At 38.4% G+C, this 20,813-nt stretch overlaps 2 protein-coding genes across 10 annotated transcripts; one reads left to right on the forward strand and one right to left on the reverse strand.

The window, feature by feature from the left end:
* Positions 1-203: 203 nt before the first annotated feature.
* LOC113651231 (kelch-like protein 28) lies at positions 204-10,292 on the forward strand. Of its 6 annotated transcripts, none has more exons than XM_027160008.2 (8): positions 204-342; positions 2,689-2,949; positions 3,109-3,746; positions 3,892-4,335; positions 5,621-5,829; positions 6,701-6,820; positions 6,967-7,066; positions 9,259-10,292. In XM_027160008.2, the coding sequence occupies exons 2-7, from the start codon at positions 2,689-2,691 to the stop codon at positions 7,020-7,022; spliced, it is 1,728 nt and encodes a 575-aa protein (XP_027015809.1). In that variant the 5' UTR covers positions 204-342; the 3' UTR covers positions 7,023-7,066; positions 9,259-10,292. The 6 variants fall into 6 exon arrangements, with proteins under 6 accessions (XP_027015809.1, XP_047677328.1, XP_027015808.1 ...); XM_047821372.1 differs by having other exon boundaries at positions 6,970-7,066; XM_027160007.2 differs by having other exon boundaries at positions 6,967-10,292.
* Positions 10,293-12,523: 2,231 nt separating this feature from the next.
* Positions 12,524-20,394, reverse strand: c12h14orf28 (chromosome 12 C14orf28 homolog). 4 transcript variants are annotated; one of them, XM_027159960.2, is made up of 5 exons: positions 20,158-20,394; positions 18,644-19,168; positions 17,373-17,462; positions 16,245-16,343; positions 12,524-13,795 (listed from the first exon to the last, which is right to left on the reverse strand). In XM_027159960.2, exons 1-5 carry the CDS (start codon positions 20,313-20,315, stop codon positions 13,612-13,614), a joined length of 1,056 nt encoding a protein of 351 aa, XP_027015761.1. In that variant the 5' UTR covers positions 20,316-20,394; the 3' UTR covers positions 12,524-13,611. The 4 variants fall into 4 exon arrangements, with proteins under 4 accessions (XP_027015761.1, XP_027015760.1, XP_027015762.1 ...); XM_027159959.2 differs by having other exon boundaries at positions 16,209-16,343; positions 20,158-20,393; XM_027159961.2 differs by lacking the exon at positions 20,158-20,394 and adding an exon at positions 19,584-20,072 and having other exon boundaries at positions 16,209-16,343.
* Between the last annotated feature and the right edge of the window lie 419 nt (positions 20,395-20,813).

Below are 20,813 nucleotides of genomic sequence, written 5' to 3' on the forward strand. Positions count from 1 at the left end.
TGATGATGATTATTATTATTGTTGTTGTTGTGGAGTAGAAAACATCTAGAAATCATTAAAGTGACAATTGAAAGCGTTTAGATTACCTGTGCTGCAAACATTTAAACATTTAATATAAGTAATAAACACATGGTATGATGGGTCTCATGTTTTCGTCAGATGCCTGAGGTTTTTTTTTTTTTTTAAGGTTCCGTAGTCCCGGAAGTGACGCAGAGCGAACCACCTTTTTGTGTTTGTTTTGCAGATAGACGCTGGAGGCTTCTTCCACTGGTGCCGTGTAAGCCCTCCACTATCGCAATACACCTCGCTCACTCACGCGTCCGAGAGCAGCCCTGGATACAGGTACTTATCAGCATATTGTTTCAACTTTTAATATTTAAAACGCCACCGTGGACAAGAACAGTTCTCGACTAGCTTTGTTGCTAAGGCTAGTGGATGTAGCCTAGCAATGTTTATTTTTAGCAACAGTTGTATCCAGCCAACGGTAGTCACTAACAGCTAGCATGTTAGCAAGCTAATTTTAGCCGCCTAGCTAAAGTTAACTTGGTTGTCATACTCCGAATTCAGGCAGGTGATTTGGTGTCCTTCGTAGATAGCGACTGTTAATGTTCTTTTTATTTTGAAGTGAGAATAACTGAACTGTTAGCTAATAAATGGTATATTTTGGAGTCTTGTACCGTTTTGCATCATACTGGTGATTCAAAATGCTATTTTTGACCTAGCTTTACTTACGTTTCCTAAGTTCTTGGTAACGTCAAAACAGTTACCTGTAAATTTACATTTACAGCATTTGGCAGACGTGCTTAAATCTCTAACACTGAATACTTTAATGCTGGTTCACTAGGTTACATACTTAAAATATCATGAGTTTAAAACATTGTTCAAAGTTACAATGAAAAAGTGTCAAAGGTTGTGTTTTTTTTTTGTTTTTTTTATAAATGCAAAAGATAGGGAAAGAAGTGCTAGTTGAAGTGTATTAAGGATGTACAGTACATGCAACTCTAATAAGATGCAATAAACATAATGTTTCTATCCATATAATACAAATAACGAGATAAAACTTATTTAGAATAAATAGTTCAAGCCATTGTCTCAGAACAATTAATGAGTGATTTAGGTTTGAAAACATCATCTTGTTAGGAATCTTTGTATGTATTTGGATTGTCTTCTTGACAGTCATTTCACAGACACGCCCACAACATGAATTCTCATGCTCACCAATCATAAGGAGAAGTTTCATGTTTACTGGGTTGTAAGTTCACTTTCAAGCAGTTGAATGTCAATTTGTGGATTTGCAATTTTTGGTATAGATATGATATGATATGAACAAACCTTCTGGAGTTTTCTGGAGAACAACTTTGTGTCTTATCACAAAGTCTGTTATAGAATCTTGTCAAGATTTTATTTGGATCATTTTGCACAGTGTCTACATTAATAATGATAATAATTACTCTCAGTAATCTTAATCGCCCAGTGTAAAACTTCATCCTTAGTGACATCCAAATTAAAAAAAAAAAGCCTCAGAGGTGTAGCATTTGATTAGTGTTTATCTTTATTATCTTAAAAAAAATGATTCAATATTACTTATGTGAATTTCATTTGTCACCATTTTTGGGTAACAGTTTACTTATCTTTGAATAATTTACTATTTGTTGCAATAGAAAATTTAGGCGTATTACAGCTTTTTAAAAAACTTTCATTTTGTCTATTTTTATATGACCTTTTTTGCAAAGATTTTATTCCTACTGCACTGTATTTGTTGTTGACGCAGGGCTGGGTAAAGGAGGAGGATGCACAAACAATGCTGTCCTTTTATGTCCTCTGCTGTTAGAACCTATTGTGATTACAGAAAAAAAATGATGTAAAACCTAAATTCCGCCTCCTTTCATACAATTACTGTGATGACCCAAGATAAAGGTACAGAGTGTGCTTTATGTTGTGTACATGTGTTCAGGCTAGTTCACGATATAAAATATTCGCCTCGATTTCCCTGTCACCAGCTGTTTCTCATGTAGACTATACAGTTACCAATCTGATTTTTTCAATGCTCCAATATTCTGTTTGCTTCGTGTGAATGAACCCCTCTGAGGTTAGTAGCAAGAACAGCACTGAGAAAAAGCCAATGAAATTCCGAATTCCACTGCTGTAATGCTCAAAAGATCCCTGAACCCAGTTCACCATCATTTGTATATGGAATGACCAGGGCAAAATGTAAACACAATAATATTGGCATTATTTCTATAAGCATTTATTTGCTTTGTGAAATACAAATGGAGTTTGGAACAGCAAAAAATGAAAACAAATGTTGCATGATAGCAACTTTTTTGCACAATACCTCCGGCCATTCTTCTTTCTGCACAAAAAGGGGGGAAATCATAGTCAAACACTTTGACTGTTTTATATAAACTAGGAGGGAGCTTGTAGGAAGGCTCATTTTCTACAAGAATAACAGTGTTGGGTCAGTACTGCAGGCTCTTGGGTCATCTCTTTGGTTATCTCTAGAAACTGGAAAAGGGGAAGATATCAATTAAGTCCACACACTGACATGTGCTCTGTCAGCCTTAGAAACACCTCACGTGCACTAATTGTTCAGCTTTTAATGACGGAAATGATTCGACTTCTGTGGTTGAAGAAGTCACTGAGAAGCTGACATGATAAATTCTGCTGTGCATATGTTTTTCTTAACAGATGGACCAGCAGGCCCAGTCCTATATGCTTGCCAGTCTGACACGGCCTCACTCAGAGCAGCTGCTGCAAGGCCTACAGCTGTTACGGCAAGATCACGAACTGTGTGACATAGTGCTACGTGTTGGTGAAGCCAAGATCCACGCGCACAAAGTGGTGCTGGCCAGCATCAGCCCGTACTTCAAGGCCATGTTTACAGGCAATCTTTCTGAGAAGGAGACCTCAGAGGTTGAGTTTCAGTGCATTGATGAAGCTGCACTACAGGTAACAAACAGGTTCACAGCAATTCATCTAAACAAAGTTTTAAGGTTGACAGAGTATGTGGCACACAACAGCTGGAATAAATGATTTTTTTTTAGAAGCAGCAAAATTTCTTGATTATAAAGTGTGCAGTTTTAAACATTGCTGTTATGATTTTTTTAGGCCATCGTGGAATATGCATACACAGGAACAGTTTTCATCTCACAGGAAACAGTGGAGTCCCTCCTTCCAGCTGCTAATCTCCTACAGGTGAAACTTGTGCTAAACGAGTGCTGCAGCTTCCTGGAGAGCCAGCTGGATGCCGCAAATTGCATCGGCATCTCACGCTTTGCAGAGACTTATGGCTGTCATGACCTCTGTCTGGCAGCCACCAAGTTTATCTGTGAGAACTTTGAGGAGGTCTGCCGGACAGAGGAGTTCTTTGAGCTAACCAGGGAGGAGTTGGACGAGATTGTGTCCAGTGATTGCCTCAAAGTGCTCACAGAGGAGACAGTCTTTTATGCGCTTGAGTCTTGGATCAAGTATGATCTGAGTGAGAGGCAACAGTACCTAGCCCAGTTACTGCACAGCGTGCGGCTGCCTTTGCTCAGTGTTAAGTTTCTGACGCGCCTCTATGAAGCCAATCACCTCGTCCGGGACGACCACACATGCAAACATCTTCTCAACGAGGCGCTTAAGTACCATTTCATGCCAGAGCACAGGCTTTCCTACCAGACGGTGCTGTCCACCAGACCACGCTGTGCACCAAAGGTTCTTGTTGCAGTAGGAGGCAAGGCAGGACTTTTTGCCACTTTGGAAAGGTGAGAAGAGTAAACATACATTTCTAAATGTGTGTATAAAAAATTCAGCTCCAAGTACTGTTGTTATCAGGTTTAAGGTTCAGAATGGATTCTGAAGTTTATCACTCTAATTTCCCTGTATGTTTTATTGCTCAATCTTTGTCAGCATGGAGATGTACTTCCCTCAGACAGACTCGTGGATTGGCCTGGCCCCTTTAAGCATGCCCCGCTGTGAGTTCGGGGTTGCTGTTCTGGACCAGAAGGTGTATGTGGTGGGTGGTATTGCAACACACATGCGCCAGGGCATCAGCTACAGGCGGCATGAGAGCACTGTGGAGAGATGGGATCCGGACAGCAACACCTGGTCTTCAGTGGAGCACATGGCTGAGTGCAGGAGCACGCTAGGGGTTGTGGTGTTAGCAGGGGAGCTTTATGCACTTGGAGGCTATGACGGTCAGTACTACCTCCAGTCAGTGGAAAAATATGTCCCCAAAGTGAAAGAGTGGCAGCCTGTGGCACCCATGACCAAATCACGCAGTTGCTTTGCCACTGCAGTGCTGAATGGTATGATTTATGCTATCGGAGGCTACGGACCTGCTCATATGAACAGGTAATATATGGTTAATAGATCTGATATGATTCATTTTATGTAATGATGGCTAAATATTTATTATTATCAATGTGAAAGGTCAAGTTTTTCCCCCACAACTGTATTTCCTGTTCTGCATTATGTACAGTATTGTTAATATTTGATTGCCATAAAGTAACCATTTAAATAACGAGCATGAATATTGAATATGCACTTTATTTAGGAACTAATCATTCATGCATTATCTAATCAGCCAATCATGTCACAGCAGTGTATTGCATAAATTCATGCAGTTACTGGCCATAAGCTTCAGGTAAATGGTGGGAAAATGTAATCTCAGTGATTTTGAGCATAGTATGATTGTTGGTGCCAATTATGTGCACTTTTGTGCCCAAATCTCAGTGAAATGTTTCTAACATCATGTGGAACCCATGGTTTTAAGAATTGTAGCTGTTTTGAGTGCAAAGGGAGGCCCTGTTGGTATACCAGTGTTAGAAGTTGTGTTCCTTCCCTAAAGTGAAAGAGATTCATTATGATAGTGGAATAATTTCATAATTTAAAAAGTCTTACAATTAGAAACATCATTGGATGTGTAAAATGAGTAGATGTGATTAAAAGGTGGCTGATAAATCATGAAACAAAGAATATAACCAGGTTTTTTTTGCCTGATTTTGCCTGATCGGTAGCCAAAGTGAGTGCTTTCAGTGCTTGTAGGTGTACACAAGAGTTCTCTTGATCATATGAGGGACATTTTTTAAAGATTAATTTAGGAGTGCCTTTCAAGGTGAAAAAAAACATACAGGAAAAACAGGTGCAGCATAATATATAGGATTATGTCAAGGAGATTGTTGCTAAAAAAGCTGTTATTTCCAGAGTTTAGATCACTAAAGACAAATCCACCAGAGGCAAATCCCTTCTTATAAACACGAGAACATGCGAGGTAAGAAGCAGAACACGTTGTATTGTTCTGTTACTGAAATAACTTGAGACTATCCCAGTTAAGAGCTGTGACCCTTACGAGAGATCTTTTGTTGTGCTGTTTCCTTGACCAAGATTTCCCTCATGAGATAGTGTTGAGATGTATGGCACACACTTTCTGCAGGCTGGGACTTGCTTCTATTTACACCTTTTCTATGTTGACGTGTTGTAATGATGGTGTGACTCTGATTCTGAATAGGTTAGATTATAAAATGTTTGTTTTCTTGGACTCTAAATAATCTGGGAGAACAGAAAATGGATCAAGTTTATAGATAAACTCATTTGTTATAACCATTTAATGTTTTTTTTTTTTTTTTTTTTTGTGCAGTGTGGAACGTTATGACCCCAGCAAGGATTCCTGGGAAATGGTAGCACCCATGGCTAACAAGAGAATAAACTTTGGAGTGGGAGTCATGCTAGGGTTTATATTTGTTGTTGGCGGACATAATGGTGTGTCACATTTGTCCAGTATTGAAAGATATGACCCTCACCAGAACCAGTGGACAGCATGTCGACCCATGAATGAACCCCGCACAGGTGAGAAATAGTCTCCTGTCTATATAGCAAAAGGTTTGTGTACACCAGACCATCACACCCGTACGTGTTCCTTCCTCAAACTTTTAACACCATACGTTGTAAGCGATCTCGTTAATTCTCTTGTGGCTGAGTGGGCAAATCTCCAGAGACACACTCAGAAGTCTAGTGGAAAGTCTTCCCAGAAGAACAGAGGTTATTATAACAGCAAAGGCGGGACTAAATCTAGAACAGGATGTTCAAAAGGCGCATGGTTGTGATGTTCAGGTTTCCATAAACTGTTGGTCTTGTATGTTTTAAAGGGAAAGATCTCCACCCAGTGGATTTTACGGTGGAAAGCAACATTGTATTTGTCATTATGATGTCAAAAAAATTATCTAAATCTTTTTAAACTGTACAGCAATCCAGGTTAGCCTACAGAGTATAAGAGGATCGTTAAATGGCATACAGCACACCCTATAAGTAGGGTGTGCACACTAGAACTCTGTGAGATTTAACTTAACCTACACACTATGAAGACTTACAATCAAACACTGCTAGGCCACAAAACAACCACCTCAATACTTCTTACAATGGCATTTATTAAAGATAGACCTGCTATTACCAGTGCACAGAATTATGACTTGTTAGTTCACATGTCGCTTTTCACATATTTATGAACACAAGGCCCATTTTGCACCGAAATATTTGTAAATATTATAAAGGGAATTGTATTTGCCGTGTTGTTTATGTCTGCAAACCGGGGCAAAGTAGAAAAATTCCTATCGTGGAATTAGAAATTTCTTGCCAAATTCTTTGAACTTTTTATATGTACACCAGATGGCAGCATGTTTAGTAAGCAGCCCTTTAATTACATTGTACATCTCTTACACAGGGGTCGGCTCAGCCATCGTGGACAACTGCCTCTATGTGGTGGGGGGTCATTCAGGGTCATCTTACCTGAACACAGTGCAGCGCTATGACCCCATCTCGGACAGCTGGCTGGACTCCAGCGGTATGATGTACTGTCGCTGTAACTTTGGCCTTACTGCTCTTTGACCCCTGGGGTAGTCGTAGGGTACTTTATTTTTCAAGAAAGACAAAAAAATGTTGCATTTCTTTTATTAACTCCCCATTCATCTTTGGAACCACTTTCCTCAGAAGGTCGCTGCAGCTGTGTGGTCCAGGGAAGAAAAGAGAGCACCATTCTTTGCTAGATTCCAGTGTTCAAGGAAGTAGAGGCAATGGATCCGAAATACATGTGAGCAAAAAGACTTCTCCAAAGCTGTATGGGTTCTGCGAGGGACTAGAAGGTTCTGAACAGCAGGAGACATCAGTCACTTTGGTGGTTCTTGGATGGCATTGTGGCATTTGTCTGTTTGTAATGCCATTTATTGAGCACTCTTTTTAACTTAGCCACTGGTGCAGCTTAGCACCTTTAATTTCAGTTTGTCTACAGGTCTGTGCCTGTAGATGATGTGTATGCATGTCATGGAAGGAATTGTGTGTGTGTGTGTGTGTGTGTGTGTGTGTGTGTGTGTGTGTGTGCGCGAGCACGCACGCAGGACAAGCGTTCAGACTCGGGGTTAAATCACCGGCTGGGCTCATAGCATCTGCATCAAAAGTAGTGCTTCACAAAAAAGTGGAAAAAAACTTTATTCACACTTAAAAAGGGCTGCCTTTCTTCACCTTGTATATAGTTTGACTAAAGAATATATATTCTATCCTCCAGTGCATTGCCTGTAAATGTTATCTGCACTGGTGTGTGTGTGTGTGTGTGTGTGTGTGTGTGTGTGTGTGTGTGTGTGTGTGTGTGTGTGTGTGTGTGTGTGTGTGTGTGGACTGAATATATCCATGTTTCACTGCAGTCTCTTATGAATTCTTCCAAGATCTACACACCTCTTCCTAGGTAGCTGTAGAACATTTTTGTTGTTGTTTTTTGTGTTGTAAACACATTCTTTTGCCAGGCCATGTCTTTTATTCTTCATCGTTTCTTTTTCAAGTGTTGAATGTGATTTTTTTTTTTTTTTTTTAAACCATTGCAGAGGTGTGGGAGTTAAAAGAAAAATTCTTCTGGTGCTACTTAATAATTCAGGATTTATTTCTTATTTCTGTCTTTTCACAAATGCGTATTTGATATTAGTATTTTTTTTTATTATTATTATTATTATTTGCACGTGTTCTGTTATTGTTACATGTACAGATGCTCCGTCAAGCCCTGTGCAATAAGATCACTCTGATTAATTATCCGGCATTTTTACTCAGCATCTGGAATTATGGCGAATTGTGGTTATAATGACCAACTTCAGTATCAGTTCTAACATTTCATATCGTGAAAACAAAGAAGTTCATTTCCGTACTGTATGTTTAATTCCGTACAACAAATCTGACCAAAAATCAGATTACATGTAGTTTACACATTTACATAAACGAAAAATAGTGTACATTAGATTCAAGCAAGCTCTATAATTAATCATCATACATTTCATTCTTTACATTTCAGAGCCTTCAGCAAATAATCTATTCCACTGTTGACTTTCTAACATATCTGTGTCTTTATGTGAAGTGATTAAAAGCGTGACCTGACTGAAGCCCATATGATTTTCACACATGGACTTTGCCATGGTCATAAATAAATCACTAGGAAAATCCATCAATAAAACATTTATTTAAAGGTTTAAAGATCAAACTTTTTACTATAGTAGTAGTTTATAATATAGTATTGTTTCAGAACAATGTCTAGCTAAAGAATGCTAGATATCTGCTATCTAAGTTGAGAAGGGTTGTTTAAAGATTTTGCTTGGCCTCCTGTCAGTCATTTAATAGACACATTTCCCCAACAATGATCAACAATATAATCCTCAGATTGGACAATATTAGAACATATTTCCCAGAGCGATCTTTGCACATGGCTGTGCTTACAAACGGAGGTCTGCATTGCACTTATTAAACACTTTAATACTTTGTGTGATATGTATGTAAAACTTTTTAAGTTGAAGGCATTTAAATGATGCAATAAGACCATTTCATATATGTGTGTGTGTGTGTGTGTGTGTGTGTGTGTATGTGTGTGTGTGTGTGTATGTTATAATTTTTTTTTTTTTTTTGGTGGTGGTGGTGGTGAAAGCAAAATGCTGTTAGTGTCTTTTTCCTTTTCTTTTTTTAATTTCTTTTTATTTTTTCTCCTCCACCACATTTCCTATTGAGAATCAGATTTTGCCTTTATTCCTGCTTCTCGGTACTGTCATATGGAGCGTTTAAACCTTTTCCCCACTCAAGTATCCATTTTTATTTCTAAACTGTAATTATAACCACAACATTAGGGTTTGGACTACCAAAGCAAAAAGGCATAAAATTAATTTAAAAGTGGTTCGTTTTGTGAATGGGGGGAAAGGGGGGAAAAAAGAGAAAGGAATAAAAAGCCTTTATAAATTTTTTTTCCTCCTGCAACAGATGCTGCCTGAAGACAGAATTAACATCAACTGCTTCTTATTTATGAGGAAGTCAAGATGAAGGTAAAAAAAAGAAAGTTAAGCATCATGAAGATCGGCACGGTCTTGCATCAGCAATAAATCTATGGATCATTCACGAGTAATACTGACTTCGGTTCCCTGAACAAATCCATCTAACTACCATTTGAAAGGAAAAATTCAGGGTGGATTTTCACGGTTTGCTGATCGATAGACATAAAAGGCAGTTTGAGAGCGTTTAGAGAAACCGGTTGTGTGAAACGAACCACATACTATTTGCTAATAATAAATGTACTATTGATGTCATAATAACGTCATCTCATTATCGTTGTTTGTGCATTAAATGAAAGAAAGAAAAGGGAAAAAAATCACGCTGGCGTGATCTTGCATTTGTCATGTGTTTATGAATCGTCTCGTCTTGTTCTTTGCATGCAGTAATGACTCTAAACCTTTCTAACGATGCTTCATTCTTTACTATGGTTTGTCCGATTTATTGCGGCTTCAGAGCAGGAGCACCGGCGGCCATATATGCATCTCATGTAATCTGAACACGTGAAACTGCAAAATGAAGGGATATTTGTGATGTTTTGTTGTTATCGTTCTGAACTCCTGTCTTGTCACCACTCTCACCAAAGTGCTTGTTTTATGAGGGAGCTGGATAAAATCAGAGGAGTGTGTGTGTGTTTGGATGTGTTTTAGACTTGATTCCAATGTCTAAAGAGCATTGTGTGAAACTGATGTCAATGTTAAACACCTGGATTGTTTTTGTTTTGTTTTTTCCCATAGGTGTGTGGTTGTTGTCTGAAGTGATTTGATTATCTTGATTCTTTTTTTTTTATGTACCTGTGGATTGTTACTGGATAGATAAACCTTAATCAATAGATGCAGTATTTATTTTTCAGTTTAGCAAGCATCGAGAGAGAGCGAGAGAGAGATGGAGCGCATTTCTGCCAGTTTCTTTAGCTGTGTGGTGCAGTTGTACCCAGTAAAATAATAAATGCCAGCCTCACAAGGCTATCTGCTGTGTATTATTATTATTATTATTATTATTATTATTATTATTATTGTAAGCAACACATCACTAAAAAAAGCTCCACAAAGCTTCTTAAAAATCCATAATTAATGAGCAATGTATCAATTTTTAAAGGAAACTCCCAAGCCATTAAGCATGCTGAAATATATTAAAATATTTGTTAGTGACTGATATCACCTAATATACGTTGCTAGCACAGTTACGGTGTTGTTTTACTTCTCAAATATAATCAGTCCCTGTTTTGGTGTTAACTCACTGTGCTAGAGTGACATTTATATTATGTCACACTGAGAAATCCCAGTAAAGTAACTGGTGCAAGTGTTGGTCCAGACATTTACATTTTATGGCATTTGACAGATGCCCTTATCCAGAGAGACTTAACTGAGTTTCTCTTAACTGAGAGAAACTTAATCTAATTTTTTATACAATTGAGCAATTAAGGCTTAAGTGCCTTGCTATGGGGGCCCAGCAGTGGCAGCCTGATGGATCTGGGATTCAAACTTCTTATCAGTAGTCCAACACCTTAACCACTAAGTGACCACATCCCCCAGTGTCAAAGATGGCGATCTCTGTGTTGGAATCTAGAAATCTTAATCTAGAAACACAGAGGGTTTGAAAGCCGGTGGCACACAATCAGTCCGAACACCACTGTAGATAATGTATGAAACTAGACCAACTCTAACATCTATATGACTGAAAGGATGTGGGTGCTCTTGTATCTACCCGTGCCAAAACCAAGGGCTTTAACCCAGATTTATCCCTCATTTGCTTTTAGAAACGTCACACTTCTAGAAAGGCTTTCCACTAGATTGGGCTGTGGCTGTGGGGATTTGTGTTCATTCAGCCACAAGAGCATGAAAAAACTCGGGCACATGGTCAGTGCAGTTCATCATGTTCAGTGGGGTTGAGGTCATGGTTCTGTGCAGGACGCTTGAGTTCTTCAACAACCTGGAACAGATTTGGGTCTCTTAGTTCCAGTGAAGGGAAATTATAACACTACAACATACAAAGACATTAGACAATTGTGTGCTTCCAGTTTGAGGAAGAACCACATAAGGACGTGCTGGTCAGGTCAGGTGTGGGTGCATCACTTACCTGACGAAGACCTTGCACCAGGATGTAGTATGTGAAGAAATTAATGTGCCTCTAATGTTCTATTAAAAAGCCATTTATTGCATACAGGACGAAGAACCATATGATCCCATATCACTCACAGCTTAATGTGATTTCTTGTTTGATTAACCATCCTTAAAACAAACCCAAGGAGCCAAAGGTTTTTTTATGTTTTAATTATATGTAAGTGCAAAATGATTTAGGTAATAATTACAAATATTGTAAACCAAATTGTGTACTTAAAGAGGCCCGTATTCATGAAAATTCTTAGTGCAAAAAGTTGCTCTTTGGTTTCAGCAGTAAGATCAAGAAACCTTACTTCTAAATTAAAAGTTTTAGAAATGTGGGCATTTCCCATCAAAATTAAACAGAAGATCCTTATAAGGATAAAAGTTATTCACAAAGCACCTTGACCCTTAAAAGAGCTCAAAGGTTTTAAGACTAAAATGTTAGGAGTAGCTAGGAGGACTTTTAAGAGGCTTAATAATTTAGCAGAGGAGAAAATGGCCGAACGGTGAAGAGGGGGAAGAAATTTATTGATTTATTGCTTACAATATTTAATAATGATAGAGAGTTAATAAAACACTACAGATTAGATAATGTAGGGATTATTTTTGTGAACAATCATAGAGTTATCATCTCAGACACAGCATGTATGTATGTATATATATTCTGCCACTATGGCAACTCCGAAACAGATGAAATAAATGCTTTACATTTACATTACTTTTATTATATTAGTAGCATACAGATGTTAGCACATCTCTAATATGATCGGTCACGAACGTAATCCCAAGTGAAGGCTTATAATAGACCACAATTTAAACTTAAACTTGTTTTTTAAACTAGACAACCAATCCCAGGTTAGGCCCCGCCTCCTTTCTAAGATAAAAGTTTTTGGATTTTTCTTACTTAGTGTTGCTCTGAGAATGGTCCTGAATCTATGAATCTCTAGAACTATGATCTATGATTCCTAGTTAGAAATTTTTAAGCTAATTTAGGAGCTCTCGAGATCATTTTTAGCATCATTATGAATACGGGCCCTGATCACACGTGTATTATAAATCCTGAGTAATATATGAGAAAGAACGATTTAAAAAAATTATTCAAAGCAAATTTAATCCCATGCCTTAATCAGTGATGCCAACAAATAAACCAAACAAAACAAAGTCAGAGTCACACCAGAATTCAGGGCTAGTATGTGGTGAGAGGAAAGTAAAATTCTTACAGAAATGGAACAAATATACATCTAAACAAGACTGTTATATCATGGTGAGGGGGGGGGGGGGGGAATCGCCTTGCTTGCTTCCTGAGGAGTCCTTCCTGCAGAAATTGGTGTTGCACTTTCTGCAACACCAATTATATAAAACTGTACAAATTAACAGCTCTTTCAGGTGTTGATTAGTCTCTTGCTGTAGTCCATCACACTTCTGCTTTTCCAGAGTAACATCCTTAAATAAATATTGCTGCCATATGCGTGGATCAGGATTCTATCGGGAAGCTTTTAAATCAATCAATTTCAGATTTCAGAAATGTCCTCTGATTTCCTGGATTTTTGTGTTCGCTGCGATTTTTAAAAAAATAATTTGTTGTTACTGATGTATTTATGTTGTATTTATTAAGTACGTTTAATTTCTGCATTAAAGTTATTACAATATCAGAGACGTATACAAGAACTATTACAGTCCATTTACAATTTCTTGGATTCCAAGCACAACCTAAAAAAGTAAAGCTGTTTAACTCGGCTTTGCCGAATTGTAGCATTTGTTACGAAAGTAGAAAGCTTTTTTTTAGAGTTAAAAAGCTACGATTTTAAGTAATCTGTATTATTACAGAAAAGCAAGAATAATTATTCAAATATTGCAAAATTCTATATTTGCAGTTGTTAAGAGAGAATGTTTGTTATAAGAGTGCTGGTGAGTTAACTGACTGATTAATAGACAACAAGGACAACCAAGAGGACATTAAGAAGGTAAATGAGGAGAATTCAAAGACTTTGTGATGATGCTTTTAGCCTTTCTGGTTATCTGTCATCTTCTGTCTTCATCTCTGTGGTACTGCTGTAAGTTTCCATTCCAGAAAAATCAACACTCACTTGAGACAAACCGAATAAACAAAGTGTGTCTTCTATTTGAGCTGGAATGAAATCGCTGAAAAGATACTCCGATTCTGCTCTAAAGAGTGTGTGGGTCATTTTTCATGAGAACGCACATACACCAGCGAGGACAGAAGCAACAGCTCTGGTGGTTTGTTCAATAAGATTAAGTTGTCGCTCCGAAGCCCATCGTAGTGCATCCAGTACCCATCGATCTGGAAGGCTGCAGAGTAGTGATGCTCCTCCCTATTGAAGAGAGTGGCGCCTTCAAGAGAGTACCTGTGGGGGAAAAACAGCACATCGTCATTACAAGTTTTCCAAGACATTTTTTGTTGTCCTTCGGCTGTGCCATATATAGCGTGTGTGTGTGTATATATGTATATATACACACACACACACACACACCGTATCTCACAGAAGTGAATACACCCCTCACATTTTTGTAAATATTTTATATCTTTTCATGTGACAACACTGAAGAAATAACACTGTGCTACAATGTAAAGTAGTGAGTGTACAGCTTGTGTAACAGTGTACATTTGCTGTCCCCTCAAAATAACTCAACACACAGCCATTAATGTCTAAACCGCTGGCCACAAAAGTGAGTACTTAGTTAATTAGTGAAAAGGTCCAAATTAGGACCCAATTAGTTACAAGGTCTCAGGTGTGAAAGTGGAGCAGGTGTGTTATATTTGGTGTTATTGCTCTCACTCTCTCATACTGGTCACTGGAAGTTCAACATGGCACCTCATGGCAAAGAACTCTCTGAGGATCTGTAAAAAGGAATTGTTGGTTAGCTATAAAGATGCATAGGCTATAAGACGATTGCCAAGACCCTGAAACTGAGCTACAGCACAGTGGCCAAAACCATACAGCGGTTTAACAGGACAGGTTCCACTCAGAACAGGCCTGTCCATGGTTGACCAAAGAAGTTGAGTGCACGTGGTCAGCGTCATATCCAGAGGTTGTGTTTGGGAAATAGACGTATGAATGCTGCCAGCATTGTTGCAGAGGTTGAAGGGGTGGGAGATCAGCCTGTCAGTGCTCAGACCACACGTCATACACTGCATCAACTTGGTCTGCATGGCTGTCCTCCCAGAAAGAAGCACCTTCTAAAGATGATGCTCAAGAAAGCCTGCAAACAGTTTGCTGAATACAAGCAGACTAAGGACATGGATTACTGGAACCATGTCCTGTGGTCTGATGAGACCAAGATAAACTTATTTGCTTCAGATGGTGTCAAGGGTGTGTGGCAGCAACCAGGTGAGAAGTATAAAGACAAATGTGTCTTGCCTACAGTCAAGCATGGTCTGTGGAAGTGTCATGGTCTGGGGCTGCATGAGTGCTGCTGTCACTGGGGTGCAACAGTTCATTGAGGGAACCATGAATGCCAACATGTACTGTGGCATACCGAAGCAGAGCATGATCCCCTCCCTTCAGTGACTGGGCAGTATTCCAACATGATAACGACCCCAAACACCTCCAAGATCACCAAGATCACCTCCAAGAAGCTGAGGGTAAAGGTTATGGACTGGCCAAGCATGTCTCCAGACCTAAACCCTATTGAGCATCTGTGGGACATCCTCAAATGGAAGGTGGAGGAGTGCAAGGTCTCTAACATCTACCAGCTCCATGATATCATCAGGGAGGAGTGGAAGAGGACTCCAGTGGCAATCTGTGACGCTCTGGTGAACTACATGCCCAAGAGGGTTAAGGCAGTGCTGTAGAATAATGATGGCCACATAGAATATTGACACTGTGCACCCAATTTGGACATTTTCACTAAGGGGTGTACTCACTTTTGTGGCCAGCAGTTTAGACATTAATGCCTGTGTGTTGAGTTATTTTGAGGGGACAGCAAATGTACACTGTTATACAAGCTGTACACTCACTACCTCACGTAGCAAAGTGTCATTTCTTCAGTGTTGTCACATGAAAAAATATAATAAAATATTTACAAAAAATGTGAGGGGTGTACTCACTTCGGTGAGATGATGTGTATATATACACACATACAAACATATTTCCAGACACTGGGGCCTAGGAATCAACATCACATTGTGTTGCATTCTGGGATTTAATCTGCCACATTCTCTATGCAGCCTTCTGCTTCACATTATCCATATTCAGGACATTACCTACTAATAAACCACACAAGCATACACATTATACCCAGTAATCAAAATGACCCTGTGCAGCTGATAAAGAGCTCATTCAGACTCAATTAATCAAACACGCTTATATACACTATATAGATTTTTTAAAGTACGGTTTCTTGATCTTACTGCTGAAACCAAAGGCATCACCACAGAGAAATGATTGCTGCCTTCTTTTCTTTTGTCCAAATAAATCCAAATGAAATACCTGAAACTAAAATATGGCACATTTTAATATGATTATGTTAATAGCTATTGCACAAAACCCAATTAGGCAGAAAATGAGATTATTTATATCTGTCTCTAGACTGCTAGTTGCATGCTTTCATGCTTCCAAAGTATTATACTTTTATTTTTATTTCTTAGCATTTTAATATTTGATTTTTTACTTATTTTAGGCTGTTGTTCCTTCAAACAATGCTTAATGTTACGGTACATTTTTTGAAATGTAATGAGGATCCTGTAAAACCTAAAAATAATAATAAATAATAAATTATATGGCAGAAATAAAAGGTAGGGAAAATCAGGATGAACACCTGTGATCAGACAAAGCCAAATGGTACGGAACGTACGAAAGGTCCTCTGATTTCCACATCTGCATGTTAAGGATGATGAAGGGAGGAGCTCCGTGGCAGAACTCTCTCTGGGAGAACTCTCTAAGCCCTGTACACCTACAAAACAGTGAACTGAAATCACTATGTAATGTTTGCAGATGAGTATCAGAGGTAAAAGGAAAAAATACATACAAAACATTAAAGGATTCCTTGATTTATGATGATGTTTTCTACTTGGTTGGTGTGTTTTACATAAAAAAACTCAGAGATTTTATGAAGACCACCAGGGGCGGTTCTAGGATTTCATCTTTAGGGGGGCTTAGCCCTCAGAGAGAATTTAAAACAAGAAGAGTTTTATATTATATATTAAATGACTACATAGTAAGCCAAAAGGCACACTCTGCCTCCCACAGTGTCTTTATCACTTTCACCACCTTTCTTTCCTCCCTGTTCTTCAGCATTTACGTTTTTAAAAAAAAAGTTGTATATCCATCTATAAAAACAAGCATGTCTTTGAATGTCATTTGACTGATTTGTGTGTGCTATACTAAATTTGTAAGTGTGAGCACTAGTCAGAATTTTCCAAATGTAAACATTACAATCTTGAGTTAGAAATGTTTCATTTGTGACAGTCGATACTCAATTGCTTCAGGTTGCAAAGAATAAGCAATCTAGCGAATCAAATTATGAACTACTCTATATGATTAACTACAATTAATTTTGGTAGCACTGAATAACACTGAAAGCACTGCTGCAGGGCAGGCTAACAAGGTAAAAACATTTATAAAAGACCTTCTATAACCGTCTTTGCATCTTTCCGCTGATTAACGTTATAGATAAACGCATCCAGCTCTGACTGACTCTGTGCTTCTCCGGTTAAATAAAGCAGACAGCTAATGGCGCACTTTGAAAGATTACAACGCATGTGCGTAAAAGCAAAGTAAAAAAATTCACTCTTGGATCAAACTGATGTTAAATAATGTTCGTTCCCATCGACGACATGTCCTGCATTTTAACGTAATTTTTATTTTTTAAAGTAAAAATTATACTTATAGTTGTAGGGTGGCTGAGATCACAGACAGGGGGGCTGGAGCCACCCTAAAAAAGGTCTAGAACCTCCCCTGAAGACCACTAACAATGCTTCACCTATATTCTTGGCAGAAGACTGTCTTCGGACAGAAAAACTCATCCACTGCAGACTGAATAGGATCTCCATCAGGAAGCTCATTTGGAGGGCTATAGAGAGAGAAAGATAGCATAAAGTTAGTCTATAGACACACTGAAAATCTGATCATATCCCACTTGATCCTGCTGAAGGTAAAAAAAAATGACATATAAGAAATTACATACGTTATCATATACTGGGTTTATAGGAAAGTTTAAGCACTTCCCAAAGCTGCTGACATTTACACTCAGACACCAAATGAAAGGAAGGTAGAGCAACATTACCACTGAACACAGGAAAAGGAGCTAAAGCAGACCATTAGAAGATCTTTTTGTATCAGCACTAGACATCTGAGGCTTATTTTCATCACACAGGATATCAAGGGAAGAAATGAAAACCACAGCAAAGATGAAACACAGACCATTAGAGAAGTAAGGCTGTGTTATTAGTAAAGAGCTTATTTTTGGAAAGAAGCCATGGTAGGTTTCAGTCAAGTCTTGTTCTACTGTAGAACAATGACTTCTTTGAGAACTTTGGAGCCAAGTTCAAGACATTCTGCTAGTGGCTAAGGAAACAGTGTAGTGTACTGTATTTCTGTAGACCAGAGGTCTTAACAGTGCAAATGGTGTTAGGAGGTAGAAATGTGCAAAGAATTGTGCAAAATATCAGGAGGCAGAATAGAGAACACTGTTAACCTGTGTATAACGTTTATAGTTTCAATTAATCTAATCTTAATCTTTAATCTTAATTATATCCAGTGACCCGGCTAATAGCTATAATGTAAATGTGTTTGTTTAGATCTCCAATGTAACTTCAACTACAAAAACTAAGCCTTGCGGTACTCACTATATGCTTGGACTGAAATCTGTTTCACTATTCATTCCCTTTGGATTAAATATTCTGTATTGCCTATAAACAAGTAAGTTTCAACACATTATGGGCATTATGCTGTAAACAAACCAAAAGAATCTACTTAAAAAGTGAAGTAACAATTTGCACTTAATTTGATTGGGTGGATTTTATCCCATGTATTTTTTAATTTATGTCACAGTTATTACTGTTAATGCTAGTATGCTAATGCTACTGTGAGTGGAATTTACCCGTATTACACATTTCTCTTGCTGAATAATATATTTTAAATGATTTGCATGGGTTGTGTTTACCACCCTCCAAAATCTGACTGTCTAAGCTTGAAATAGAAAAAAGAATATATCCATCATACACTGATCAGGGTTTACAATCCCATACTCACTTGATATTTATGGTGTTCTGAAGGAGCTCCTGGAAACGAGACGGACAGCACCAGTTGGTGCAATAACTCTCCTGAATGGTAGACATCAGGTTCTCCAGATTCTTGGTAAAGTTATCATGCTCATTGCCAAAAAGGTCAATCTCAAGAGCGGCCTGGTGGATCTCTGAGTGGTACTGACGCTTAGACATCCTGTCCCAGATCCACAAAATCTTGACCATGGTATAATCGTAGGAGTCCATCAGATAGAGAAAGTGCTCCACAAAACTCTTCCCCAAGAACAAACCCACTTCCCGGCGGATGATCTGATTATCCCGCAGGATGATGTACAAGAGCATGAGAAAGCCATCAATAGTGCAGGTGTTTTTCAGATTGATTTTAACATACAGGGGTATGCAAGAGATGGCATTCTGACCAGCTTGTATTGTGTATACACCACCCCAGGGGAGCACAGGCCTCCAGAAGGAGCAATACTCCTGCTCATTGCTCTTGATCAAAGCACGAATCTCTTCAATCAGCGTTTTGCTCCTGTAGAAATGTAAAATTATAAAAAGCATGAATTAGCATATTTACACCAAAGTAACAAACAATTCTAGGGCTAACAACAAATTTAAGTAATGCTGAAGATAAAAAAGGGAGGTTATTGTGACCAAAGTTAAAGCTTGTAAAGATGATTAAGTTTACAATATAATTACTGAGAGTATTAGATCATGATTAGGCAAAACTTCTCTGACTCATGAATCACTTATCATCAGATGAATCACAAAACAAAACTGAAATATTTCATCTTTCTTTTGTCTGATTAATTCAATGACCCATTGACGATGAAATCACACTCTAAGGGCCTTTTCCAATCAAACTTTGCAAAGTTAATTAAGTATAAGGTCTCATTTCCTCACCAACATTTTATAGGTTATACAAGTTTTGAATGTTTTTTACTCACCGAACCTCCCCCATTTCCATCATGTACACAAAGCTCCGCCTCTAAACCTTTACAATTTAAAGTTCAACTAGATCTACTATGAAGCCTGAAAAGATGTCAATCAAAATATAAACAGTTTTGATTGGAACAATTCAGGACAGGAAGACAAGGTACAAAGCTGTTTTTTTTTCACGTCTACATTATTGGTAATAGTAAGAAATGTAAAATATTGACTATTACTGTACGATTAAGCTGCATATAGAGATCCTTCACCCAATAATATAAACAGGCAAAGCTGATGCAGTGTGGAAGCTGAGTCACTTTAGATTCGTAGAATCAGAATCAGAATCAGGTTTATTGTCCAAGTGTGTTGACACACACAAGGAATTTGGATCCAGCTGATTGTTCACATTAACTGGATCCAGCTGTTCAAAAAGTAGCATGTGAGTGTTAATGCAACCTGTCGATGCTGGTTGTTGTATCTAGTAAATATGTTCGACTTATAAAATGATACGTGTGTGATACGTGTGTTATGTGTGTTAGTTAGCATAGCCACTTAGCTGGAGTCTGAAACGTCACTATGTTTGTGCGTTACCTCTCAATCTGCACACTGCGACCAGAGTCTGACGTTACGTCCTCTGTGTCTTTTAAACAGCACACATCACTCTCCATACTTTTCTGGTTTTCATGTCTTGAAAATGGCCAAAAGCCCCCAAAGTCAGGTTGAACAAAACTAAGCTCAAAACATGGCATCTATGTTTTCACAGTGTCGAGTGGACACGCCCACCAAGCCACAGCGTATTCTAGTGACTAGCTGAGTGGGCGTGGCTTGGTGCGCCAAGCCACAGCGCATTCCAATGACTAGCTGAGTGGGCGTGGCTTGGGGCACGCTACTAATGCTTACACGAAAGAACCGGAAGTTGCTCGAATCTCGAAACGCATTTTGCATTCTGCATCACGGACCTAGGAATAATGTATATACAGTGTATACGTCTTTTAACGTGCACACACCAGGAGTTATAAGAGGTTAAATTGGGTGAAAATGCGTGTGAGACCGAAACTCTCTTCAGGGATTCATGTGACATCATTTGACTCCTTGACTCCATATAAAGAGCCGATTCTTCAAGATTGCAATAGCTTTAAAAATCTTTCAAATGTATACTTAAAAACAAGCATTTACATTTTTAATATGGAATCATTATCAATAATGCTTTGTGGACGTGTCCCTGTGGGTTTCTTGCTGGCAGATAA

This window comes from Tachysurus fulvidraco, chromosome 12 (genome assembly GCF_022655615.1).
Source record: "Tachysurus fulvidraco isolate hzauxx_2018 chromosome 12, HZAU_PFXX_2.0, whole genome shotgun sequence".
Taxonomy (NCBI): domain Eukaryota; kingdom Metazoa; phylum Chordata; class Actinopteri; order Siluriformes; family Bagridae; genus Tachysurus; species Tachysurus fulvidraco.

Coding starts and splice junctions, on each gene's coding strand:
- LOC113651231 (XM_027160007.2), top strand. CDS start 2,689: ATGGACCAGCAGGCCCAGTCCTATATGCTTGCCAGTCTGACACGGCCT. Junction 3,747..3,891: donor CTTTTTGCCACTTTGGAAAG/GTGAGAAGAGTA, acceptor AATCTTTGTCAG/CATGGAGATGTACTTCCCTC. Junction 6,821..6,966: donor CAGCTGGCTGGACTCCAGCG/GTATGATGTACT, acceptor CACTTTCCTCAG/AAGGTCGCTGCAGCTGTGTG.
- c12h14orf28 (XM_027159959.2), bottom strand. CDS start 20,315: ATGCCATGTTTTGAGCTTAGTTTTGTTCAACCTGACTTTGGGGGCTTT. Junction 19,169..20,157: donor CGCAGTGTGCAGATTGAGAG/GTAACGCACAAA, acceptor ACATTTCTACAG/GAGCAAAACGCTGATTGAAG. Junction 13,796..16,208: donor TTGGCTTTGTCTGATCACAG/GTGTTCATCCTG, acceptor TTTCCCCCACAG/GTACTCTCTTGAAGGCGCCA.